Source organism: Ovis aries, chromosome 17 (assembly GCF_016772045.2).
Source record: "Ovis aries strain OAR_USU_Benz2616 breed Rambouillet chromosome 17, ARS-UI_Ramb_v3.0, whole genome shotgun sequence".
Classification (NCBI taxonomy): Eukaryota; Metazoa; Chordata; class Mammalia; order Artiodactyla; family Bovidae; genus Ovis; species Ovis aries.
The window spans coordinates 10,198,957-10,224,374 of NC_056070.1; the positions used below are offsets into that span (position 1 = coordinate 10,198,957).

The 25,418-nt window shown below is 39.9% G+C and overlaps 1 protein-coding gene across 5 annotated transcripts in view; it reads right to left on the reverse strand.

Annotated features, from left to right (window-relative positions):
* ARHGAP10 (Rho GTPase activating protein 10) overlaps positions 1-25,418 on the reverse strand; it is a 375,744-nt gene that overhangs the window by 40,346 nt on the left and 309,980 nt on the right. For all 5 annotated transcript variants that reach the window (XM_060400981.1, XM_015101370.4, XM_060400980.1 and 2 more), the window contains one exon: positions 17,112-17,259. In XM_060400981.1, the coding sequence (XP_060256964.1) occupies positions 17,112-17,259 (148 nt within the window). The remainder of the gene's footprint in view (positions 1-17,111; positions 17,260-25,418) is intronic.

A 25,418-nucleotide genomic window follows, 5' to 3' on the forward strand; every position in this document is an offset into this window, starting at 1 on the left:
GGGTGCTTCAGTTCAGTTCAGTCGCTCAGTCGTGTCCGACTCTTTGCGACCCCATGAATCGCAGCACGCCAGGCTTCCCTGTCCATCACCAACTCCAGGAGTTCACTCAGACTCACGTCCATCGAGTCGGTGATGCCATCCAGCCATCTCATCCTTTATCTTCCCTTTCTCCTCCTGCCCCCAATCCTTCCCAGCATCAGAGTCTTTTCCAATGAGTCAACTCTTCGCATGAGGTGGCCAAAGTACTCATTTGTTCTTGGCAAAAGCCATGTGAAAGTTTACTAACCCAAACTCATGAGGCTTGGAGGGGAATTTGCCTAGGTCATAAAAGACAAGAAGAAGACAGGGACTGAAATCCAGGTTAGGTTACACCCAAACCTAGCCACAAATAATGCTGCCATTCAATAGAACTCATCGCTGTCTTAAGTGTTTCCACAAATATGTTGAGCTCAGTCGCTGTGTCCAACTCTTCTGTGACCCTATGGACTGTAGCCTGCCACGCTCCTCTATCCACAGGATTTCCCAGGCAAGAACACTGGAGCGGGTTGCCATTTCTTTCTCCATGGATTTCCAGTAACACTGATCCCCAAAATGCCAGGGCAATGAGACTGTGAGAGCAGCCCAGGGGGGAGATGAAGGATGCACTAAATCCAACATGAAAACACTAAGCAGGGAGGGCTCCCCATTCTCAATGTGCGGCCACGGAAGCTTCTCCAGGTCAGCTCAGGAGAGTGGGACTCCATGTGTTTCTCCTTGGGCTTTGCTTCGTGTTTTCTACTTCAAAATCTTCAAATTACACCCAAGACACAAAATAGTAAGCACAGCTTACATCAGTTAGGCTGAAACTATTGTAACTTAAGTACACATGTCGGTATGCATGTTTTATGTGTATACGTGCCTTTATATACGTATGTAATGACAAGGAAAAAGAAAGAGGTACGTTTAAAGATGAAAATCAGATTCTCACTTTCTAAGGAGAACTTATGTCATAGCTGACTAATATTCTTCCAGGTTTATTTCTATGCTTATACATTTATTCACTTAGTTTTCCTTTGAGAATGGAGGTGATTCTGAAATTCTGTTTTATAACTTACTTTAGCCACTCAAAAACACACTATGTGTATTATTTCTCTGGACACATTTTTATGTGTGTGTGTGTGTGATCCTTGGAAGCTGAGGAGCCTGTGTGTGGTTAGTAAGGGACGTACATTGCTTGTGTTTGGCTGTACAACACAAGGCTTCTAGGAGCACACCCACACAAGAGAACACGAGGAATAATACACAGCAATATAAAAGGAGAGAGCTCTCTATACGGGCATGAAAGTAACACCAGATACACTGTGGTTCTTTTTTTAAATAAAGGACTCAACTATATATATGCTTATATATATATATATGAAAGATTCTAGAAGAAAAAAATAAATTATAGGTTGAACCATGTCAAACGGCTGCTATTCAATCACTTTTGACACAAACAGCAGGGCAGTTTCACATGGAACGACCCTACTCATAACAGTGGCTAGTAATCCAATTTGGAATTTTAACTTTCAAAGGACTTAAGAAACTACAGGCTGAAATGACAGGAAATTAATGTTGCTTTACTATTTTGAAGCACTAAATGAAAAAAAAAGTGTGACGGTGCGGATATTACATAACTCTAGAACTGAGAGATGGCACTAGGCATGGCTCCACCTGCTAATGGCAGTGGCTACAGAGCTGGTTTGCAGATGCACCTAGGGGGCAGGGACTGAAGTACTGGAATTGAATGGAGACTTTTCACTTTATTACAACTAACATAAGACCAGACACTGGTTCACTGAGGTAAATGGGTACAAGCATCACGATAAAACACATATAATACTGAAATAAAATTACTATTTTCCCTCCTCCTTGCCCATAGAAATGAGCATCCCTCTTTTCCTTGGGGGTCCATTTTTGTAACAGTGTATTGTATCCTAGGTTTAAAACCATCCTCAGTTCAGTTCAGTTCAGTCGCTCAGTCGTGTCCAACTCTTTGCGACCCCATGAATCGCAGCATGCCAGGCCTCACTGTCCATCACCAACCCCCGGAGTTCACTCAGACTCACATCCATCCAGTCAGTGATGCCATCCAGCCATCTCATCTTCTGTCGTCCACTTCTCCTCTTGCCCCCAATCCCTCCCAGCATCAGAGTCTTTTCCAATGAGTCAACTCTTTGCATGAGGTGGCCAAAGTACTGGAGCTTCAGCTTTAGCACATTTCTTCCAAAGAAATCCCAGGGCTGATCTCCTTCAGAATGGACTGGTTGGATCTCCTTGCAGTTCGAGGGTCTCTCAAGAGTCTTCTCCAATACCACAGTTCAAAAGCATCAATTCTTCGGTGCTCAGCCTTCTTCACAGTCCAACTCTCACATCCATATATGACCACTGGAAAAACCATAGCCTTGACTAGACGGACCTTAGTCAGCAAAGTAATGTCTCTGCTTTTGAATATGCTATCTAGATTGGTCATAACTTTCCTTCCAAGGAGTAAGTGTCTTTTAATTTCATGGCTGCAATCACTATCTGCAGTGATTTTGGAGCCCCCAAAAATAAAGTCTGACACTGTTTCCACTGTTTCCCCATCTATTTCCCATGAAGTGATAGACCAGATGCCATGATCTTAGTTTTCTGAATGTTGAGCTTTAAGCCAACTTTTTCACTCTCCTCTTTCACTTTCATCAAGAGGCTTTTTAGTTCCTCTTCACTTTCTGCCATAAGGGTGGTGTCATCTGCATATCTAAGGTTATTGATATTTCTCCCGGCAATCTTGATTCCAGCTTGTGCTTCCTCCAGCCCAGTGTTTCTCATGATGTACTCTGCATGTAAGTTAAATAAGCAGGGTGACAATATACAGCTGTGACGTACTCCGTTTCCTATTTGGAACCAGTCCATTGTTCCATGTCCAGTTCTAACTGTTGCTTCCTGACCTGCAGACAGGTTTCTCAAGAGGCAAGTCAGGTGGTCTGGTATTCCCATCTCTTTCAGAATTTTCCACAGTTTATTGTGATCCACACAGTCAAAGGCTTTGGCATAGTCAATAAAGTAGAAGTAGATGTTTTTCTGGTCCTTTCTTCTCCATCTCTTTCAACCATCACTCTGATTTCTTTATAACAAGCCACTGTTTCTAATGAAAAACCTAAGAATTATTCTTAAAATTAAAAAAGTAAATCAACATAGCACTTGAAAGGCACATGATAGCTCAAGAAAGATTGGTCGTGGAAAACTCCAGAGAAGAGAAGATGCTGTGTTGAGGCACTTGGGTTTGTACTTGAGCAGAGTGGTAAGGAGTCCAGACTGTGGGATCTGACTGGTCAATCTTGGGTCTGTCCCTCACCAGCTGGGAGACTGAAGTAAGCTACTGCACCTTCTCTGAGTCTCAGTTTCCTCAATTATAAAATACCGACAATAGTACTACCTAAAGCATTGTTAAAAGGATTACCTAAGTTTAACAAATATTGCTAACAACAGTAGCTGGCATATAATATGCTATCTATACCTATGCAGTAGTGTTACCCTCTCAATTGTATATTCTATTCTCACAGTAAGTATTAAAAATGTTAAGAGTCCACCTTTGAAATAATTAAGACAATAACCAGAGAATTAAAGAGTCACTATTTCTATTTATACCCAAAGAGAAAAATAAAACCATGACCATCATCACATTTCAAGCTCAAAAACTCATACTGCTGAGTTCAGAGAACAAATATCAGTACCCACAAAATATTAGACGTATAATTCACTGTAAAAATCTTCACTGAGGATTTTGTTTTTTCCCCTATCCAAGGGTGACACTGGGCTTCTAAATACTGGCTCAGAAGACACGCAGGAATGCCATGGCAAGTAGAATGAGCATTTAGGAGGAGCCAGGCTGCTAAGTTGCGACCCAGGGTTCACAAAAAGCAACGTGAAGACAATTGGTTATAGGAGTAGTCTCCACAGTTGACTCAACCCCAAGTCATTTTTTTTCTTCAATAGCTGGGAAGGATTTAGTAAGTACAAATTAACTGGCCACAGGTTTGTTTGGTTATAGTAATTGTATATGGCACTCTTTACTCTGGGTAACATTTTTCTTTTGCTCCTCTGCACAGCTTGGGGATCTTAGTTCCCTGACCAGCAATTGAACCTGGAACCCAGCAGTCAAAGTGCAGAGTCTTAACCACTAGACCATCAGGGCAGTCCTGGGTGCCTGGTAATTTTTATCATGGTCCATAAGAGTTTTCTGAGCAATCAAAGTCATCTGGACTTGGCCACATTGAGATAATACCTTTCCCTTCAAGATTTCTCTTCATCTTCCTGGCTACCAAAGGAAATGTTTCAAATCAGTCACTCCTGAAAGCCTTAAAAAATCTATTTCATTCAGGATAAACAATACTTTGGTTGGTTTGAAAAGACATGTCTTAGACAGCCCAGCTACCTCCTACGCTGTAAGTGTTTCAAAGGGGGCTATAAAGAGTGACAGCTGCTTGAATTCAGAACTAGAAATTAAAATAAAAGCTATTAGAAGTGAAGAAAAAACCCACACCACAGGGAGACAAGCTTGAAAGACTTCTTCTCTCTTCTATAAATTCAAGTTACCTGCCATGAACTTATTTTCACCACAGAAGCAGCTATGTATTTTTTTAAGGCATTAAATAAGCCTTTTCCCCCCCTCCATGTTCATCCCACACAGAAGCACAGTTAAGATTATAGAGGAAGTCATATAAGAAGCTGCCTCGTGCTTTGTCGCTAATACGCTGGGGGCTGAGCTTCAGGGAGGCATCTGGGGAGACGGCCATGCAGAGGAAGCCGCATGCGTGATTTACGGGCAGGCCACAATTCAGTCACAGCCCTGATATTCCAGCTGCCTTTTCCAACCCACTGATCTAATCACTGTAATAGTGAGACATAATCTGTCTACATTGGCTGTCACTGAGTCAAGTGCGGGCTTAGATTTAACTTCACAACACGGTAATTCCATGCTACGGAACCGTGACTTTGCTCTGAGAAGGTGACAAGAGGTCTTGATCCTCGGGGAAGTTATTATCCAGGGTCCACCCGTGAAGGGTCATGCAAAAAATAAAAATGATAAGAATCAAGAGAAGATGACCAAGCCTAAGACAAAGACCTACCTTGGACCAGTTACTTGGAGTGGTCATCCTTCTATGCAAACTGAACAGATATGTCTACAAGGAAATGCCAATAGCTCTGAAAGTCCACATCAACCAAGGTTTTACACCGGTTCTTCTCTCACATAAGGGCCCTGGTACAATTTGAGAGAGGATGGGGTAGTAACAATTTACTTACAAAAGCATGCTTTCGTGACCGTCATTTTTTAAAAAAATATCGGAGTATAGCTGATTAAGCCCTTATAGATGGACTTCCCTGGTGGCGCAGGGGTAATGAATCTGCCTGTTAATGCAGGAGATGCAAGGGGCTCAGGTTCAATCCTGGGTCGGGAAGATTGCCTGGAGAAGGAAATGGCAACCCACTCCAGTAATCTTGCCTGGAGAAGTCCATGGACAGAGGAGCCTGGTGGGCTACAGTCGACGGGGTCACAAAGAGGCACACACATGGTTGATTAACAACGCCGTGTTAGTTTCAAGTGTACAGCAAAGTGATTCAGTTGTACATACACAGGTATCTATTCTTTTTCAAATTCTTCTTCCATTTAAGTTATTACAGAGTACTGAGTAGAGTCCCCTGTGCGATACAGTAGGTCCTTGTTGATCATTTTAACTCTAACAGTTGTACACGTCAATCCCAAACTCCTCATTTATCCCTCTGAAGATACTCTGTTGGGCCTGAGACTGGGGAGTGCATAGCTGCCATGACTGCCAGCCTTCCATCCTTGACATCTACTGAAATAACCATCTTTGAGTGTGGTGGGTGCTGCCTGTCCTTTACAAAAGCCTATGAATGAATGGATATGTCTGTGAGGCAAAGTAGGAGAAAACTGAGTTCTGTAATACACTGTTCATAATTTACGACACTATACTTTCTCTAGGAAGATAACATTTTAGGCATTATGTAATATTTCTCTATCCACCGGTTTTTATATACACTACTTATACCAAACCCATTTTCTAAAGCAGTCACACACAACAATATGTACTGATGACACTAACGAAATGAGATCATTTCTTCCTTTTGATGAGAAGATGGTCTAAATATTTTTATTTAAAAAAAGCCTCAGAACCAGACTAAAATATAAACACAAGGAATAGATTTACCTATAAGCCTAAACTGCTGTTGATGACGTCTATTTTAATGACCTGCTTTCATCTCCCACACCTGATCAGTGCAGAAGTCACAAACCTGCTTTAACATCTCTACCAGGCAACTACTTATTTTCAATTCCTACTGCTGATTCAAGCCCAAGCAACCTAAGCTTAAATTATCAACCCAGGGTTTTTCAAAAGCCTCCTTGATTCCTACTGACAGATTTGTTCTAATCTGATTTTAGAGACTAATGCGCATCAGGAGAGGTTCCCTCCTTTAAGAAAGGAGAGAAACGGTCCCGTCTCATTGTTAATCCATCTCCCCTTCAGCAGTTGTGTTTTCACATTTCTGCTTACAACGCTCTGCACTGTCGTCATACTCCCCACCACAGTGTAGGACTATAATACATGTTCAACAAAATGTGCCGCAGTTAGCACATTGGGGATCCAAGTGGGAACGTGCCAACCTAACGATACCCAAGTAAGAACTACTCTAAAATAATATCAAATCTTGCCAATTGGCTTGCAAGACGATTTTGTTTTCAACTCATTATAAGTCATATTTTTTATGTTGTCTAAACAAACAAACTGCTATATCGTGTACAAAAGAAGATAGGCAGAGAATACCTAATTACCCAAGAAGATACAAATAAAAACTAGTCCTGTGAATGTCTAGTTCTGTTTAAAATTAGAGCTAGCATACAGGAAGAATTGGAGAGCTTAGTCAAAATTCAGATGATAATCTTCTCACTCACTCCCAACCTTCTTTTAAAATGTTTCTTCTGCCTTGAATAGAAAATAGCAAAGAATATACTTCATATAGCCTCATGAACTTTCCTTATACATGACGACATTAAAACAAACAAAGTCTCTGTTTATATGAAAGGGCACTAAGGATTGAGGGGCCAGCCCCATCCACTAGACACCACAGCGGGAGCGACAGTCCCACCGTAGGAGAGCTCACGCTGCCCACACCATGAATATTCCCTGAGCACCTAGCTCTGGTGGGCCAGTCAGGAAAACACTTCTGAGCCCCACAGGGAATCTCCTAAATGAGGCCATTCCTTCAATTCAGGGAGAGAGAACTGATTTACCTAATACATAATGTCAACTACAAATTGACACCTGCCATCCAACTCTCCAAGGATTAAATCATGAGCTGCTGCAGTTGCTGATTTTCAATACACCCTGGAAGGAATTCATGGTGTGGAGAGCAGAAATGAGGCGCTCTGTGCTCTGGGAAACTGACAGGACAGGGTTTTAGAGAGCTAGATATTCTCAGGAGCTGATCTTATGAGCACAATTCTTATATCTACTCACATCCAGAAAAGCACTAAAATCCTTCATGGTGACAATGGTTCCTTGTGACTAGTAGAAATCTTCTGAAAAGAAGATTATGTGCTTGAGTGCATGTACTCCCCCTTTACTGAAATCACATATATACTGACCTTCCCCTCTCCATCCCTGCCACCTCTTTGGAGCAGTTTCTCAGAGCTATCTGAAATTTTGTTTACCAGGCTATAGTCCTCATTTTGCCCCAAATAAAACTCACAACTTTCACATTGTGCATTTTTTTAAAGTCAATAATAGAAACAAACACAAAATGAGACAAAAAGAAGAGACAATGGAATATGTCCCAACTAAAGAAAAAGACAAAGCCTCAGAAAAAGAACAAAAGAAAGCAAAGATAAGCCATTTACCTGTCAAGAGTTCAAAGTAATAGTCAAGAAGGTACTCACTGAACTTGGGAGGAGAACAGATGAATACAATGAGAACTTCAACAAAGAGACATTAAAGATAAGAAAGTACCAAACATAAGTTATAACTGAACTGAAAATACACTGCAGGAATTCAACAGGAGACTAAATGAGGCAAGAGAATGAATCAGCAAGCTGGAAGACAAACCAATAGGACTCACCCAGACAAAGCAGCAAAAAGAAAAAAAAAAAAATTTAAGTGAAGATAAGCTAAGGGACCTTTGGGACAACATCAAGAAGAATATATTCATATACAGGGGTGCCTGGAGGAGAAGAGGGAGAGAAAGGGGCAGAAAGAAACCTCCCTAATCTGTGGAAGGAAACAGACTTTTCAAGGGTCCAGGAAGCCCAAGAGTTCCAAACAAGATGGAACCAAAAAGACACACGCAAAGACACACAGTTAAAACGGTAAAAGTTAAGGATAAAGAGAGAATTCTAAAAGCAGCAAGAGAAAAACAATTTGTTGTATACAAGCAAAGCCCCATAAGGCTATTAGCAAATTTTTCAGCAGAAACTTAGGCCATAAGGGAGTGATACAACATATTCAAAGTGCTGAAAGAAAAAAGAATTCTGTACCCATGAAGTTATCATTCAGAACTGAAGTAGAAATTAAGAGTTTCCCAGATAAGTTAAAGCTACAGGAATTTATCACCACTAAATCAGCCCTGTAAGAAATGATAAAATGAGTTTTTCAAGCTGAAAAGAAATGGCACTAATAATGAGATAACATATGAAAGTAAAATGATCACTGGAAAAGGTAAACATATAATAATGAACCAGCCACTTAAAACGCAAAGATGAAGGTTAAAAGACGAAAAGTAGTCAACTTAACTAAAATTAAAATAATTAGTTAAAAGATGCACAAAATAAAAAGATGTAAAATGTGTCATCAAAAGTATAAAATGTGGGGACTTCCCTGGGCCAGTGGTTAAGACTCTGTGTCTGAATGCAGGGAATATGGGTTTGATCCCTGGCTAGGGAATTAAGATCCCACATGATGTGCAGTGTGGCCAAAAACAAATTAATTAATTAAAAGTTACTAAAATAGCTTTTTTTCAATGGTATAAAATGTGATTGGGGAGTAAAAAGATAAATTTGGACACATTCCAACGCTTTAAGCAGCTATCAACTTAAAATGGGCTACTATGAAAATGTTGTATGTGAATCTCATTGAAACCATGAGAAAAAGCTTACAGTAAACACAAAGAAGAAAATGATGAAGACATGTCAATATACCACACACACACAACCACCAAAACAAAAGAAGCTATTAACAGAGAAGGAATAGAGAAGAACTACAACAATAGCCAGAAAACAACATAAAGGCAATAAGTACATTCCTATCAATAATTGCTTTAAATGTAAAAGGACTAAATTTTACAATCAAGAGAATGGCTGAATGGAGACAGACTTCAGAAGACAGGGCACATACAAACTCAAAGTGAAGGGACATAAAAAAAGACATTTCACACAAATGGAAATAAAAGGAAGCTGGAGAAAACTCTACTCATATCAGACAAAACGTTCTTTAAAACAAAGACTGTAATAAAAGACAAAGAAGGGCATTATATAATGATAAAGATGTTAATACAGCAAGAAGAGATACGATTTATAAACGTATATGCACCCAGTAGAGGAGCACAAGATATACAAAATCCAGTATTAATGGACATGCAAAGAGATTAATAAAGGCAATACAATTATAGTGGGCGACTTTAACACCTCGCTTACATCAGTGGGTAGGTCATCCAGACAGAAAGTCAACAAGGAAACATTGAATTTAAACAATGCATTAGATCAGATGGACTTAACACAAATACAGAACATTCCATCCAAAAGCAGAATATATACTCTTTTAAAGTGCACGTGGAACATTCTCCAAGATAGGCTACATGTTATTTCGCTAGTTTCAAGACTGAAATTATACATCAAGCATTTATTCCAACCACAGTGGTATGAAACTAGAAAACAATCACAAGAGGAAACAAAAAAGTAAAATCCCCAAAATCACGATGGTAAGTAGGCTACTGAGGAACCAATGCATCAGAGAAATCAAAGGAGAGATTAAAAAATATTTAGAGGTAAAAACAGAAATACAACATGCCAAAATCAATGAGTTGCAGCAAAGAAAGTTCACAGCAATACAGGCCTACCTTATGAAATAAGAAAATTTCCAATTAGACAACCTAACTTCACATCTAAAGAAACTAGAAAAAGAAGAACAAAGTCCAAAAAGGAAGGGAATAATAGAGTGAAAATAACGAAACAGAGATGAAAAAACAATGGAAAAGATCAATGAAACTACAAGCTGGTTTTCTGAAAAGACAAAAACCGACAAGCCTTTAGTTAGACTTACCCAGAGAAAAAGAGAGGACTCAACTAAATAAAATCAGAGATGAAAGACGGGAAGTAACAACTAGAGAAACACAAAGAATCATGAAAAACTACTACAAACAATTATAAACTAACAAACTGTGGACAACCTAGAAGAAATGGATCAATTCCTAGAAGCAGTCAATTTTCTAAGACTAAATCACGAAGAAAGAGAATATCTAAACTAGATCAATTACTAGTAAGGAGGTTGAAACAGTAATCAAAAATCTCTCAACAAACAAAAACCCAGGCAGATGGCTTCACTAGCAAATTCTACAAAACACTCAAAGATTTAAAACCCAACATGCTCAAGCATTTCCAAAAAAAAAAAATGAAAAGGAGAGAAATCTTTCATATACGTTTTATGAAGCCGGAATTACCCTGATGCCAAAACCAGATAAGAACACCACAAAAAAGAGAAAATTATGGGCCAATACCTTGATGAATATACATGAAAAAAATTCTCAACAAAATATTAGCAAATGAAATTCAACAACAGATTAAAAGGATCTTACATCATTATCAATTGGGATATAAGATTGGTTCAACACCCATAAATCAATCAATAAGATACATCACATTCCAAGCTAAAGAGTAAAAACCATATGATCATCTTAATAGATGACCAAAAAAGCATTTCACAAAATTCAACATTCATTTATGGTAAAAACTCTCAACAAAGTGCGTGTAAAGGGCATGAACCTTTACATAACTGAGGCCGTATGTAACAAATCCACAGCTAACATCATATTCTAATAGTGAAAAGCTGAAAGATTTTTCTGAAGATTAGGAACAAGACAAGGATGCCCACTCTCACCTTACTTTTACTGAACACAGTACTGAAAGTCCTAGTCACAATAATTATGTTAAGAAAAGAAATAAAGGACATCAAAACTAGAAAGGAAGAAACAAAACTGTCACCATCCACAGATGACATAATACCATATATACAAAACTCTAAAGCTTCCATCAAAAAAAAAAAAAGACTGTTAGAATAAATGAATTCATTAAAGTTGCAAGATACAAAATCAATATATAGAAATTTGTGGCTTTTATATACACTGACACCAAACTACCAGAAACGGAAATTAAGAAAACAATCCCATTTAAAACTGCATCAAAAATAATGAAATACCTGGTAATCAAGTTAACCGAGGAGGTGAGACCTGTAAACTGAAAACTATAAGACACTGGAAAGAAATCAAAGGAGACACAAATAAATGGAGATATTCCATGCTCACAGATTAGAAAAATATTGCTAAAATATCCATGCTATCTACAGATTCAATGAAATTCCTATCAAAATGCCAATGGCACATTCCATAAAATAAAGGGAAGGGGAAAGAATAGGAACAAATAATTCTTAAAATTGTATGGAACCACAAAAGACCCCAAATAGCCAAAACAATCTTGAGAAAGAACAGCAAAGCTGGAGGTATTATACTCCCTTTATTCCAAGTATACTACAAAGCTATAGTAATCCAAACAGTATGGTACTGGAACAAAAATGGACACACAGGTCAAAAAAACAGAACTGAGATTCCAGAAATAAACTTTCACACACATGGACAATTAAATTATGGAACAAATCACATAAAATGTAGAAATGACAGTCTCTTCAATAAACAGCCCTGGGAGAACTAGACAGCCTCATGTGAAAGAATGACCAGACACAAAAATTAACTCAAAATGCATTAAACACTTGAGTGTAAGAGCTGAAACCATAAAATACCTGGATGGAAACATAGGCAGTAAACTCACTGACATTGGCCATAGCTAATTTTTTTGTGGATCTGACTCCAAAGGCAAGGGAAACAGAAGCACAATAAATGGATGAGACTGTATCAATCCTGCACCGCAAAAGAAACTATCAACAAAATGACAAGCCAACCTGCAGAATGGAAGGAGATATTAGCAAAGCACATATACAATAAGGCTTTAAAATGTCAAAATATATAAAGAACTCACACAAATTAACAATGAAAACAAAAAAATAAATAAACCCACCCATGTTAAAAGTACCCACTCATGTTAAAAATGGGCTGAGGGCTTCCCTGGTGGTCTGGTGGCTTAAAGCCTCCATGCAATGCAGGGGACACAGACTCGATCCCTGGTCTGAGAAGATCCTGCATGCTGTGGGGCGACCAAGCCCCTGACCCACAGCCGCTGCAGCCCACGTGCCCTAGAACCTGCGGTCCTCCAGAGACGCCACCACAATGACAAGCTCACGGACCACAGAGGGCAGGAACCCGGAGTCAGCGCAACAACAGAAAGATCGTGGGCAACGACGAAGACCTAGGGCAGCCAAAAACAAGGCAATCAATCAACAAAACTTTAAAACAGGCAGCAAATATGAACACTTCCCAAAGAAGGCATAGAAAGAGCCAAAAGACACAGGAAAAGACGTTCAACATCATCCATTATGAGGAAAATGCAAATCAAAAGCATAATGAGGTACCACCACACACCTGTCAGAATGACCATTATCAAAGATAAGAAAACGCTGGAGAGGCCTTGGAGAAGAGAGAACCCTGGGGCACTGCTGGTGGGAAAGTAACTTGCTACAGCCGTTAGGGAAAACAGTCCCTCAAGAGATGAAGAACAGAACTGCCACGTGACCCAGCTCTTCCACTTCTGAGTATTCACCTGAAGAACACAAAAACACTAATTCAAAAAGACACATGCAGCCCAATTTTCACTGCAGCATTATGTATAACAGCCAAGATATGGAAAACAACCCGTGTCCACTGACGGATGGATGGATATGTATATATATTCCATGTATATTGCATATGTATATATGTAACTCAGCCACGAAAAAGAATGGAATCCTGATATCCGTGTCAACAAAGAAGGACCTTGGAAGTATTTTGCTATATGAAGTAAGCCAGAGAGAGAAAGACAAATACTATATTATTTCACTCACGTGTGGGATCTTAAAAGACAAAACAAATAAACAAAATAAAACAAATACGCAGATATGGAGAACAGATTAGTGGTTATCAGAGGGAAAGAGGGTTGGGAAGTGGATGAAAGGGTTGAAGGTCAACTGTATGGTGACGGATGATAACTGATTTGTGGTGGTGATTAACCTCTAGTGTATATAGATGTCAAGTTATAATGTCCATCTGGAATCCATATAATTAAAAAAGAGGTAGTAAGGACATAGATTTGGAGTGGGCAGGTGAAATCAAAAATACAACATACACTAACTTTTTAAAAGTTCCTTTACTACCACTTCTGAGGAAATAAAAACACAGGAACATAAGTTGAGAATAAAATGAAAGGGAGCCTTTGATTTTTTTCATCTACTTTTTAGCATTGAGCAGCTTACCTTACATTTCACTATTTCACAACTGACTTAGCTAAAGCTACTCAGCTTTAAAGTTTTGAGACTATAAAACACTATATTAAAGTGAACAATATGGCTTCTACAAAATAATAAGAATTTCAGAAAAGATTTAACAGTTGCTCCAGAAATCTAGCTAGATACTATATCCATTTCAGTTCATATTAATCATCAACAGAGATCCTTAGGAAACTAAATTGTAAAGTTTTCTGCAAATAACAAGTCTAATACCATTAAATCACATATTAACAAAGGAAAACAGTGAGCCTGCCTATGCAGTATGGCTAAATGTGCCAAGGCCAATTAAACCTTTGCTAAAGTAAAGATACTAAGTCTCTTTAATTAAATTTGCGGGGCGGGTATTAAAAAAACATAATAAGAACCACGTGTAACAGCAGAGGGTGTCTCTCCCAGTGCACACAGGCGAAGCGAGGCCTCTCCGCTTTTCAAGCCTACCCTACTTCCCCTCATGCCATCAGGCTTGCAGACTGCTAATCATGACTTTCTGATTTACTACATGCTAAACTAAAACTAATTCTAAGTGTTTTCCAGGGTTGGCTGTTCCGTACATCACATATTATAATTTCACACCCTACTGCATGCAGGAGAAGAAATAACATACTACAAACCACTTCACTCAAATACCAAATCTGTGACCAAAAAAGCTTAAGAAAATCCTCAAAGAACACAACACTGCAAAGCAACTACACTCCAGTAAACAGTTAAAAAAAAAGAAAGAAAGAAAGAAAGAAAATCTCTAGTCATCCAAACTAATTCCTTGAATCTCGGCAAATAAATTACCTAACTTTAAACAAAATTAATTTGTACTGGACTTCATTAAATCTAACTTGTGCTACAGTGAATAAATGAGGGGGGGGGAGGGAGGAAACACACTTGCATTTAAATTTTCTATTAGACTCAAACCAAATAATTTGGAAAAATAATTCAACCAAAGGTGGCTATAACGCATACTTTAACCAAAACTAGATAAACATGAGAAGTGACCCAATGACCATGAATAAGAAAAGATGCATAAAAATATTAAACTTTTGAAAATTCCAAATAGAGTTGACAATTAGATGACTCAGACTACTGAAAAACATTTAGTCCTGGTGATAAGAGATTTCGTTTTGAAAGGGTAGAGTTTTCAGTATGCTAAGTAATCAATAACGAAGCTCTTTAGTATCCTTTTTCTGTGTTTCCTTTCAAAAGCATTTTCACCACCTCTTCGTTCATTTCCTTTTTCAGAATATGCGGAATATGGCTCCCACTTTGTTCTCTCTGAAATAATCCTTTTTTACACAACTTGAGTTTCACTAAAGCTGAGCTACAAATAGTTGGGGTGAGGGGAGAAGATAAATAACAATTTTTAGTTGCTTTATCTTACGACCCGTGAGATAAGATCACTCCATGACCAAAATCACAAACTTCTGTGATTGTAAAAACATTCAAAAAAAATAAAATAAAACAAAGGCTGAAATCACGAATTAACATAAAGTTTATAAAAAGTCAAAATGTAGATTAAAACATCATATAAGTAGTGACTATAAAGACAGACTAAAGGAATTAAAAATCCGTCAATCTCTTTTCCTTATAATTAAAAATTTTAGAGAATTATTATGTAGCCTAAAAATCAGAAAAGCTGTGATTGTACACCATTTTGAATATATCCATAAAAAATATGCTAAATACCACTTCAGCAGTTTCTTACCCATTAATAATAATCACTCAGCAACCCAAAGATGAAGAGGTTAGTAAACTATATTCACACGACTGGATACTCTGATTCAATTGCTAAAAATAGCTGCCCCCCAAGTAGATGCAACTTGAAAACAAAAGGTCCCTCCTTGGTCATTTCTTTTGTGAAATGAGAGTCAATTCGATTTTGCTCAAAGTTGATAAGCCTGCGTAGGTACTGTTTCCTTGATTTCTTTCCCCCACCTACTTTCCAACATTTGCCTCATTCACTAATCTTTTAACACTTCCACCGGAGGACAAGTGAGATAAAAGTCAAGGTGCAATTCAAACCAGTCAGCTTTACTCCTTATTAGCAACTCTGTAGAGACAGTGAATGTGAGGGAAAAAGAAAAGGGGAGAGGATAAAAAGTTAGCTGGGCTCAGAAGCTGAAACTAAGGACTAAAAGGCAGCTCTGAAATCAGAGGTTGCCTTAAATCATAGGGCCTCCCCGGTGACTCAGATGGTAAATAATCCGCCTGCAATGTGGGAGACCTGTGTTCGATCCCAGCATCAGGAAGATTTCCTGGAGAAGGGAACGGCTACCCACTTCAGTATTCTTGCCTGGAGGATCCCATGGACAGAGGAGACTGGCGGGCTACAGTCCATAGGGTCGCAAAGAGCTGGACACGACTAAGGGAATACACAGCAAATCATGCCCTTACTCTGGAAAATGTGGATGTGACTGTAAAACTAACACTTGTATCACGCGCACGTTATGTCTTAAATACTTTAAAAGAATACTGGAACGCCTTAGCCCTCACTGTTATTACAGGAGGCATTCTAAGCAGTCCTGCACAGACCCCGTGGGAGTTAAGGACACATGTCACTTGCTGGCTTGGATCTTTGGATATCAGCTATACAGCTGCTTATGATGGAGGTACTGGATTTGTTTCTATCTTCATTTCTTCCCTCCCTTTCACAATCACTTCATACCTCCAAACCAATAAAATCTTGGTAGTTTCAATCTTATTCTCCACACCAATGACCACATGGTTACCAATCAGCAACTGGGGTGTCCAATGAGCGCACAGCCTTGCTTTGTAAGGATCACTGTTTAAAATTCCAATTTGAGACAGGTGGCAATTCTGAGACAGGTGGCAACCAGAGGACAACAGTGAGCTGGAACAGGGTGGTTTGGATGGAAAGTGAGGGCTTCCACTGATCAGAGTCCCAGTGCAGCTTGGTCCACTCAGTCGCGCCCCGACCGTGGTCAATTTGCCACCCCTGCCACAGGATAAGACACCTGCGTCTGGAGAAAGTCAGAAAACTGGGGCAAGGATGGCGCAGAGGCGCAGAGCTGGTGCAACCTCAGCCTGCGCCTTTGATCTCAACACACTGAACATCAGATGGATCTGCTCCTCTCGCAAAAGACCTGCTTTCACTTTAGCTCCTCTTCCGTTTGTCTCAGGGTTATGTAGCCTCACAGGAGGTCACACAAGCCTCCCAAAAAAGAAACGGAAGCTGTCTTTTTCAAAGTAGAAAAAGAACCACGCATAACAAAGACAAACACAAGCTGAACCGGTGCCTGCTCTCCCTGACACCAAAGCTTTACCCTCCCCGTTAATCTAAAAAAATTATAATCTTAAGGGTGGAAGGAAGCTAAAAACACAAAGGATGGGAAACCATGGCCTGCCCTGGGGACAAAGGCAAGAAGAAAAATGTAAGGAACATCTTACCATCTTCCAGCTCAAGACAGAGATTATATACGGCCACCGGTCTCTTAGTCCTCTGGCCCTGCCTCTTCGACTGTCTTGGCGGAGCATTTGGGGGTGCTGACAGGGGGCCTGGCTCAGGCAATGTGGCATCAGGCGGGGTCCTAAAAATCTGCCATCGAAACACAAAGGACATTAATTGTTTTCCATGAACAGAAACTTGGGTTTTGCAACAATATACCAATCCCAAACAACATTTGATTTGGAGTCCATCCAAAATGGGCTGCTGGAGCCAAATATCCATGCCTTTAAATTTTGGGCATAAGTCATAAATCTTGTATTTATTTTTTAACAGATTTCAAAATAGAATTTCTCATTAACAGTAAGTAAAAGCAACATCAAATCATTATATTTCAAAATAGAGTCATGCCCAAAGTCTAATTATCTCCACCAGATGTAGACAATACCACAGCTCTTCATCCACAAAGGAAGTAACCAGGATAAAACACTAAAAACAAATATCCCATTCAATTTCACACAGGGTTATATTTATGCCAAAATGCTAGTTTCAATTTTTTTTCAAACTACATAAACAGAAACATACGACTGCAAATATTTTTTACACATTTAAAAATAGCGAGTGCTTGTGAAATTACCTTTCGGAGTCCACATACATTTTTCATAAAATGTTCTGTATGTTTAATCAATTTGTTTAATATCCTCCAACCTCCCTTAAATATTTCCCCTCTATTTTTGAAATCTAGAATATCAGCACCTTCATTATCTACAGTGTCATTCATCTGTCAGCAACAACAACATTAATTAAAATGTGCTGATTCTTTTCTTAGCAAATTTTTTTCTTTGAGAATCGCAAGCTGCACAATGCATGCATCCTAAGTCGTTTGTCTGACTCTTTGTGACCCTATGGACTGCATGTAGCTGCCAGGCTCCTCTGTCTGTAGGATTCTCCAGACTACTGGAGTGGGTTGCCCTGCCCTCCTCCAGGGATCTTCCCTACCCAGGGATCTTCCCTACCCAGGGATCAAACCCATGTCTCTTAGTCTCCTGCATTGGCAAGAGGGTTCTTTACCATTAGCGCCACCTGGGAAGCTCCAAACTGTGCCATAAAGGGAAGCATATCATAGAGGTGATTTATAATATAATTTCCATTGCTGCCAAGACCTGAGTTCAGAAGCTTCCCATCCCCAACACTGGAGTCCTTTCAGCCTTCAATGAAGTCCTAATATAAAATATTTAGACATCACCCTAACTGACACTGTATCTCCAGAGCACTGACGTTCTAAATGTAGATACTTGGAGAAAGTCAGCTAGCATTAAATAAACCATAAATATAAAACTCACAATAAAAGGCATTGAGTGAAAGCCCTCTTGTTGCACGGGCATTATCATTTATGCATCTGAATAAAAATAGATGTACGACCTACATATACAAGTGAGGGTACCACATATACGTATCACATTTACTGGCTAACCAACATGTCAGAATTATATTCACAATCTACAAGTTCTCATCTAAAAGCTATCATATACCAACAGAAATAAACAATTTCAACAGAGCTTTTGCTCTATAGTACCATACTGCCCCCTCATGTGTAAATGGAATAAAAAATGGTTTAAATTACTATGGACAAATATTTGCTTGTGAAAATTTAATTTTGTGCTCCAACTGGTAACCTGCTAATACCATATTTCCACAGACTTTGTGCTCCAATAGGGTGCTCTGGCAAATAGCAACTACTTATCTGCCTTAAAAAAATCCCCTTCTGTGTACACTATTGTGCACAGCTGGCTTAACCACCATGTGTCATCACTGCAATTGAGGAAGGCTGCAGAGTGACAGGAACAGGAGAGAATTTAGGCGGTGAAGAGGATGACCGTGGTGAAAGAGGGAAGAAAAGACGGGAAAACTTGATCCCATGAAAAGAAATGAGCACCTGCGTGCAACCAACGTTGGGAAGAGCCTGAGGTCTTATGTTCAGTCTTTGCAAACATGGCACCTGCCTCTGGGACGTTACTGGAACAGGAAATCAAACAACATAGAGCCAGTATCCCCAAAGCATAAACAGTGGAAAGGGTATATATGAAGAAACAGTGCTGGAGAGCTGATAACCTTCTAAGCAGACCTTCCTAGAAGGTCACACTGATTGGAATGATGTGAATGCTGACCCGTTTCGCATCCCCTTCCTCCCCCACCACACAGGGTGAGGGGTGGGGAGTGCGGTGTGAGAGCAGTCCCAGCCTGCAGAGCCAGACGGCCAAGCAAATCAGGGCCCAGGCGTGTGACTCCTAGATTCCTGGGGGGCTGATCCGAGACATCCCAGGGCTGGGCATCCAGATGATACGAAACAGTTCAGTTTACATCAGAGCATCTAGGAGAATATTCAGTTAGTTCAGTCGCTCAGTCCTTTCCTGCAGCAAGTCAGGCTTCCCTGTCCATCACCAGCTCCCGGAGCTTGCTCAAACTCATGTCTATAGAGTTGGCAATACCATCCAACCATCTCATCCTCTGTCGTCCCCTTCTCCTCTCATCTTCAATCTTTCCCAGCATCGGGGTATTTTCTAACAAGTCAGTTCTTTGCATCAGGTGGCCAAAGTACTGGAGCTTCAGCATCAGTACTTCCAAGGGGAATACTACTCAGCCATAAAAAAAGAAGAAAGCCCAGCTACAAGCAACAGTGTGGGTGAGGGCACTGTGCTCAGTGAAATAAGTCAGACAGATAAAGACACTCATGATCTCACTTACATTGGAATCTTAAAAAGAAAGAAATCTCAGAAAAAAACAAATTCACAGAAACAAAGAACAGATTGGTGGCTGCCAGAGGCAGCTCTGGGAACGGGTGAAGGTAGTCAAGATGTACAAACTTCTTTGAGTTATAAAATAAATAGGTTCTGGTGGTGTAAAGTCCAGCATAGTGACCATAGTTACCAGTACTACATCATATACTTGCAAGTGGCTAAGAGAGTCCCCATCACAGGAAAAAAAATTGTGCAACTATGTGACGTGATGTTGGATGGTAACTAAACTTACTGGGGTAATTTTTCACAATATATACTCTTATCAAATTAGTTGTACACCGTCAACTAAAACAACATTATATGTCAATTATAAAACTGAAGGAGGGAGTATATCTAAGAATGGGGATTGGGCTTTTGGGGGTGGGGTGGGGGTGGTTCTGTTTTTCTGTGATTTGCATTTTAAAGCTCCCCAGGTGATTCTTTTGTGTAGTGAAGGCTGAGAAACAATTATTTAGATGGTCATTCCACAGTCATTCCACTTTTCTTGGATGGACTAAATCTATATTGAAACACCAGAAAAGTTGTTTCAGAAAAACTGGCCCTGGACATATGCAATCAATTCCTTGGATCTTCCCAATTCCTAATTAGGCATGAAATGTTTCAAAGATTCTAATGACCCACCATTCTCTATAAACTCTATGTGAATTAGCTTTCAAAGAGCTAACCTATTAGCACATTGGTGGTGGTGGTGGTGGTTTGCTCAAAATTCTCCAAGCAAGGATTCAACAAACAGTACCCGAACTGTGAACTTCCAGACATCAAACTGGATTTAGAAAAGGCAGAGGAACCAGAGATCAAATTGCCAACATCACTGGATCATAAAAAAGCAAGAAAAGTTCCAGAAAAACATCTACTTGGGCTTTAATGACTATGCCAAAGCCTTTGACTGTGTGGATCACAACAGACTGAGGAAAATTATTAAAGAGATGGGAATACCAGACCACCTGACCTGTCTCTTGAGAAATCTGTATGCAGGTCAAGAAGCAACAGTTAGAACTGGACATGGAACAACAGACTAGTTCAATATTGGTAAAGAAGTATGTCAAGGCGGTATACTGTCACCCTGCTTATTTAACTTAATGCAGAATACATCATGGGAAATGCCAGACTGGGTGAAGCACAAGCTGGAATCAAGAATGCCAGGAGAAATAGCAATAACCTCAGATATGTAGATGATACCACCCTTATGGCAGAAAATGAAGAGGAACTGCAGAGCCTCTTCATGAAAGTGAAAGAGGAGAGTGAAAAAGCTGGCTTCAAACCTAACATAAGATCATGGCATCCAGGCCCATCATTTCATGGCAAATAGATGGGGAACCAATGGAAACTGTGTCAGACTTTATTTTTTTGGGCTCCGAAATCACTGCAAATGGTGACTGCAGCCATGAAATTAAAAGACGCTTACTCCTAAGAAGAAAAGCTATGACAAACCTAGACAGCATATTAAAAGCAGACACATTACTTTGCCAACAAACGTCCGTCTAGTCAAAGCAATGGTTTTTTCAGTGGTCATGTACAGATGTGAGAGGTGGACTATAAAGAAATCTGAGTGCCGAAGAATTGATGCTTTTGAACTGTGGTGTTGGAGAAGACTCTTGAGAGTCCCTTGGACTGCAAGGAGATCCAACCAGGCAGTTCTAAAGGAGACCAGTCCTCAATATTCATTGGAAGGACTGATGCTGAAGCTGAAACTCCAATACTTTGGCCACCTGATGCGAAGAACTGACTCCTTGGGAAAGACCCTGATGCTGGGAACGATTGAAGGCAGGAGGAGAAAGGGACGACAGAGGATGAGATGGTTGGATGGCATCACTGACTCGACAGACATGAGTTTGAGCAAGCTCTGGGAGCTGGTGACGGACAGGGAAGCCTGGCATTTTGCAGTCCATGGGGTGGCAAAGAGTTGGGCAAGACTGAGCGACTGGACGGGTGGTGGCTTAGTCGCTAAGTTGTGTGCAGCTCTTTGCAGCCCCATGGACTGCAGCGCACCAGGTCATTTCCTTCCCCAAGGGGTCTTCCAGAGTCAGGGGTCAAACCTATGTCTCTTGCTGGGCAGGCAGACTCATCACCATTGAGCCACCTGGGAAGCCCATTATCAGATTGCGGGGTTCCAAAACACAGATGATAACCTGAGAAGGTACTACCCTGGTTTTTAAGTCTTCCCAGTTACTGAGATTTAGACATATTATTAAAAGAGTGTTTCCTCATCTTTTCATTTACATAGTAAAAGCCATAATATGTACATCTCAAGTTATTACAGGGATTTAATGAGATATTTATAAAGCATTTGGTACAGTATTTGGCACCATTAAGTAACAGAAATAAATAGTAACTACTGTTTTACAATGGGATCACATCCAGTAAATAATGGTAATAAAAATGAAGGCAGATCCTTATTGCCCTACTCAACTGCCATTTTAAGAGGTTGTTAGTTCTTTGAGGTATTGAAAATCCCTTAAATTCAGTTTAGTTAGTTGAAAGTGTTTATAGAAAAGCTCATCAAGCAACGGACTAAAAGGAAGCAATGAACAGCACCTCCTCAAAACTGCCAAGTCACCTAGAATCACACAATGGTTTCAAATATTTACTTTTGTATTTTTGCACTGAAATTTAAAATTTAAATTACTTCCTCTATCATTCAATACATTTCACATTTAATAAACACCTACTAGGTGGTAGGCTCTCTCTGTAACAGTTTAACATTCTCAAGGAACTCAAGGACCTTTGAGAGAAGTATTACTCCTCATGGTTTTTTAAAATGATAAGAGCTCAAAGATTAAATAGTCTATTCGGCCCAGACGGCAGAGTTGGTATAGGAACTCTCAACTCTGATTTCAAAGCTCCTGTTGCCCATTTAAAAAACAAATAAATTTAATTCTTAAGGAAAAAAACCACCAATTATACTGTCCTATATCTATTCAGGAAAGTACATCTGGAGATGATCTACACAGAGTTACCATCACTGTGTTCTGTTCTCCTAGACATTTCAAGAATACATTACCTTTCATGTGTATTTAACCTTGTTTGCCAATGCACCGACCACAGGTCCCAATTCTTTTTTTTTTTTTTTTTTCAGGCTGCAAATCTATGCTCTCATGGTTCTCTCTGAAACTTCAGAAATTATTTTAAAAGATACTTTTTTTTTAGTTTTAAAAGATATTCTTTTTAAATTCAAAAGAGGAAGAAAGAGTAAATTATTTCCTTTAAAGTGTTGTCTTCTTTCCTGGCAATCTGATTCTAACAGTTAAAATTTAGCTTATCTTGTTCTATACAGTCAAGAAATTTGTCTGCTTTAACATTGATTTTCCAATTCCAGAACCACTGCACAGATGCAAATTCCTCTACCTCCCAAGTCTCATTCCAAAATCATGCGACTCTCCCAACTTCCCCACATCATGACATCTTTGCTCTAGGGCAAGCCTACTCAAAATCTGTTTTTTCCAGGGTAGAAAATTTCTCCATAGTACCTATGTATTTACGACATAAGAAAAACTCAAACCACACAATCCAATGATAAAAAAACAAAAATCCACACGTAGGCCTATCAGGTAAAAAAAGCGCTTACTCGAAGAGTGCTAGCACAAACAGAAGTCTGGCACGACTGCTCAGAGTCACAGAGTCCTCAGACTTAACAAACTGGATGTTTATACCCAAGGGATACACATAAATACCTCCCTGGGTCGCTCACGCTCTGCTACCAGGGGCCTGAGTGGAAACGACCAGGCGACCTCTGCCGGAAATACTTTGCAGAGAAGAGGAAACAAGAATGGGCTTCCACAAATGTCACTTTAGTATTCAACTCGAGCCTAGAGCATTTGGTTCAGCCGAAATCTCATGGACAGAAGAGCGTGGGGAGCTACAGTCCATGGGGTCACTCAGAATCGGACATGACTTGGCAACTAAACACCACCATCATGGGTAAAGGAAGTTAAGGGGAATGAGGTCATTCTTTTTAAGAAAGTTCTTTCTCTAGAAGAGTTCAGTGGTCTTTCTTGTGACAGGGAGATTACTAATATGTTTGTATATTCCTGGCACCTTGAATAGTAACAGCTGCAACTACTGGGTACTTGCAGTATGACTGACACTGTGGCCGATGCTTAACTCACAAAGATCTGAGCCCAGATTTCCTGATGCCAGCATGCCGGTCTTCAGCACCATGCCCGTCCACCTCCAATACGACCCAGTTATATCAGGCCCCATTCATCTTATGTCCTTTCTGGTGATGCCATATCTCATATAACTACATCTATCTGTAAACAGGTTCAAGAAGACGACATTGGAAATCAGCGCACATTCTCCTTAGTAAGCCTTTAATATAGAAAGGCGGGACAAATAAGATATCCAATCTCTTTTTTTTTTAATACAAAACTACACTGGTATATACCTGAAACTAACACAACATTGCAAATCAACTATACTCCAATGAAAATTAAAAATAAAAAATAAAAAATACAACAGACTAGGGCAAATAAGCAACAAAAAGGAAGCAGACTCACAGGGAAGAAACCAGTGGTTACCAGTGGGGAGAGGGAATGGGGGGAGGGGCAACACAGGGGTAAAGGATTAAGAGGTACAAAATATTAGGTGTAAAATAAGTTACAAAGACATGCTGTACAACATAGGGAATACGGCCAGTATTTTGTAATAACTGTAAAGGGAAGTTCATCTTTGAAAACTGTATTGCTGTTTGGTCGGTGAGTTGTGCACGACTCTTCTGCGACCCCATGAACTGCAGCACGCTTCCCTGCCTTCTACTATTGCTCTGAGTTTGCTCAAACTCATGTCCATCGATGCCATCCAATCATCTCATTCTCTGTCAACCCCTTCTCCTCTTGCCCTCAATCTTTCCCAGCAAAAACAATCATGTAAAAAATAAAAAATTTTAAATAACACACGTAACTACAAAATGGCCAAATACTTGTCTCAGTTCAGAGTCTCTAGTGTCTCTAGACGAACACTTGTTACCTAGGGGCAGTGTGACTCTAACCCTGACCGATCCATCTACAACATACTTGCGGAGTTAAGCTGGGGGGTGAATAGTACACCGAGAGCTCTGAAAACATCCTACTGTCTGTTCTGGAATCAACATTACCCCAAGACTAAATGTGCATTTTACAGAAAATTTAACTAGCACTGATAATAGCAACTGACAGTAAGACTAGACCCGGGAAACAGTCTAAGGCTTCGAGTTTTATTCTGGTTGGAGAATAAACTCAGAATCGGTGAGCTGCAAAGGCTCCTAGTTATCGCTTCCCTCACGCCTGCATCTCAGTGGAACAGACTGAGGCCCTGTGGCTAAAGATTCCCTCATATTCTATTCACACCACCAGCTAACAGCGGACTCATTCCCAGATGAAGGTCTCAGCGTTCACTGCTCGCTCTCATCACGCTGGCACCGGCCCTTTCTTTCCAATAGACTATCCTTTATGCATGCACTTCCTCACCGGGGAAATTTTTGCTCAGTAGCTGAAATTCTTGAAAGTGCTTTCACATGCATTATTGGACACAAGCCTC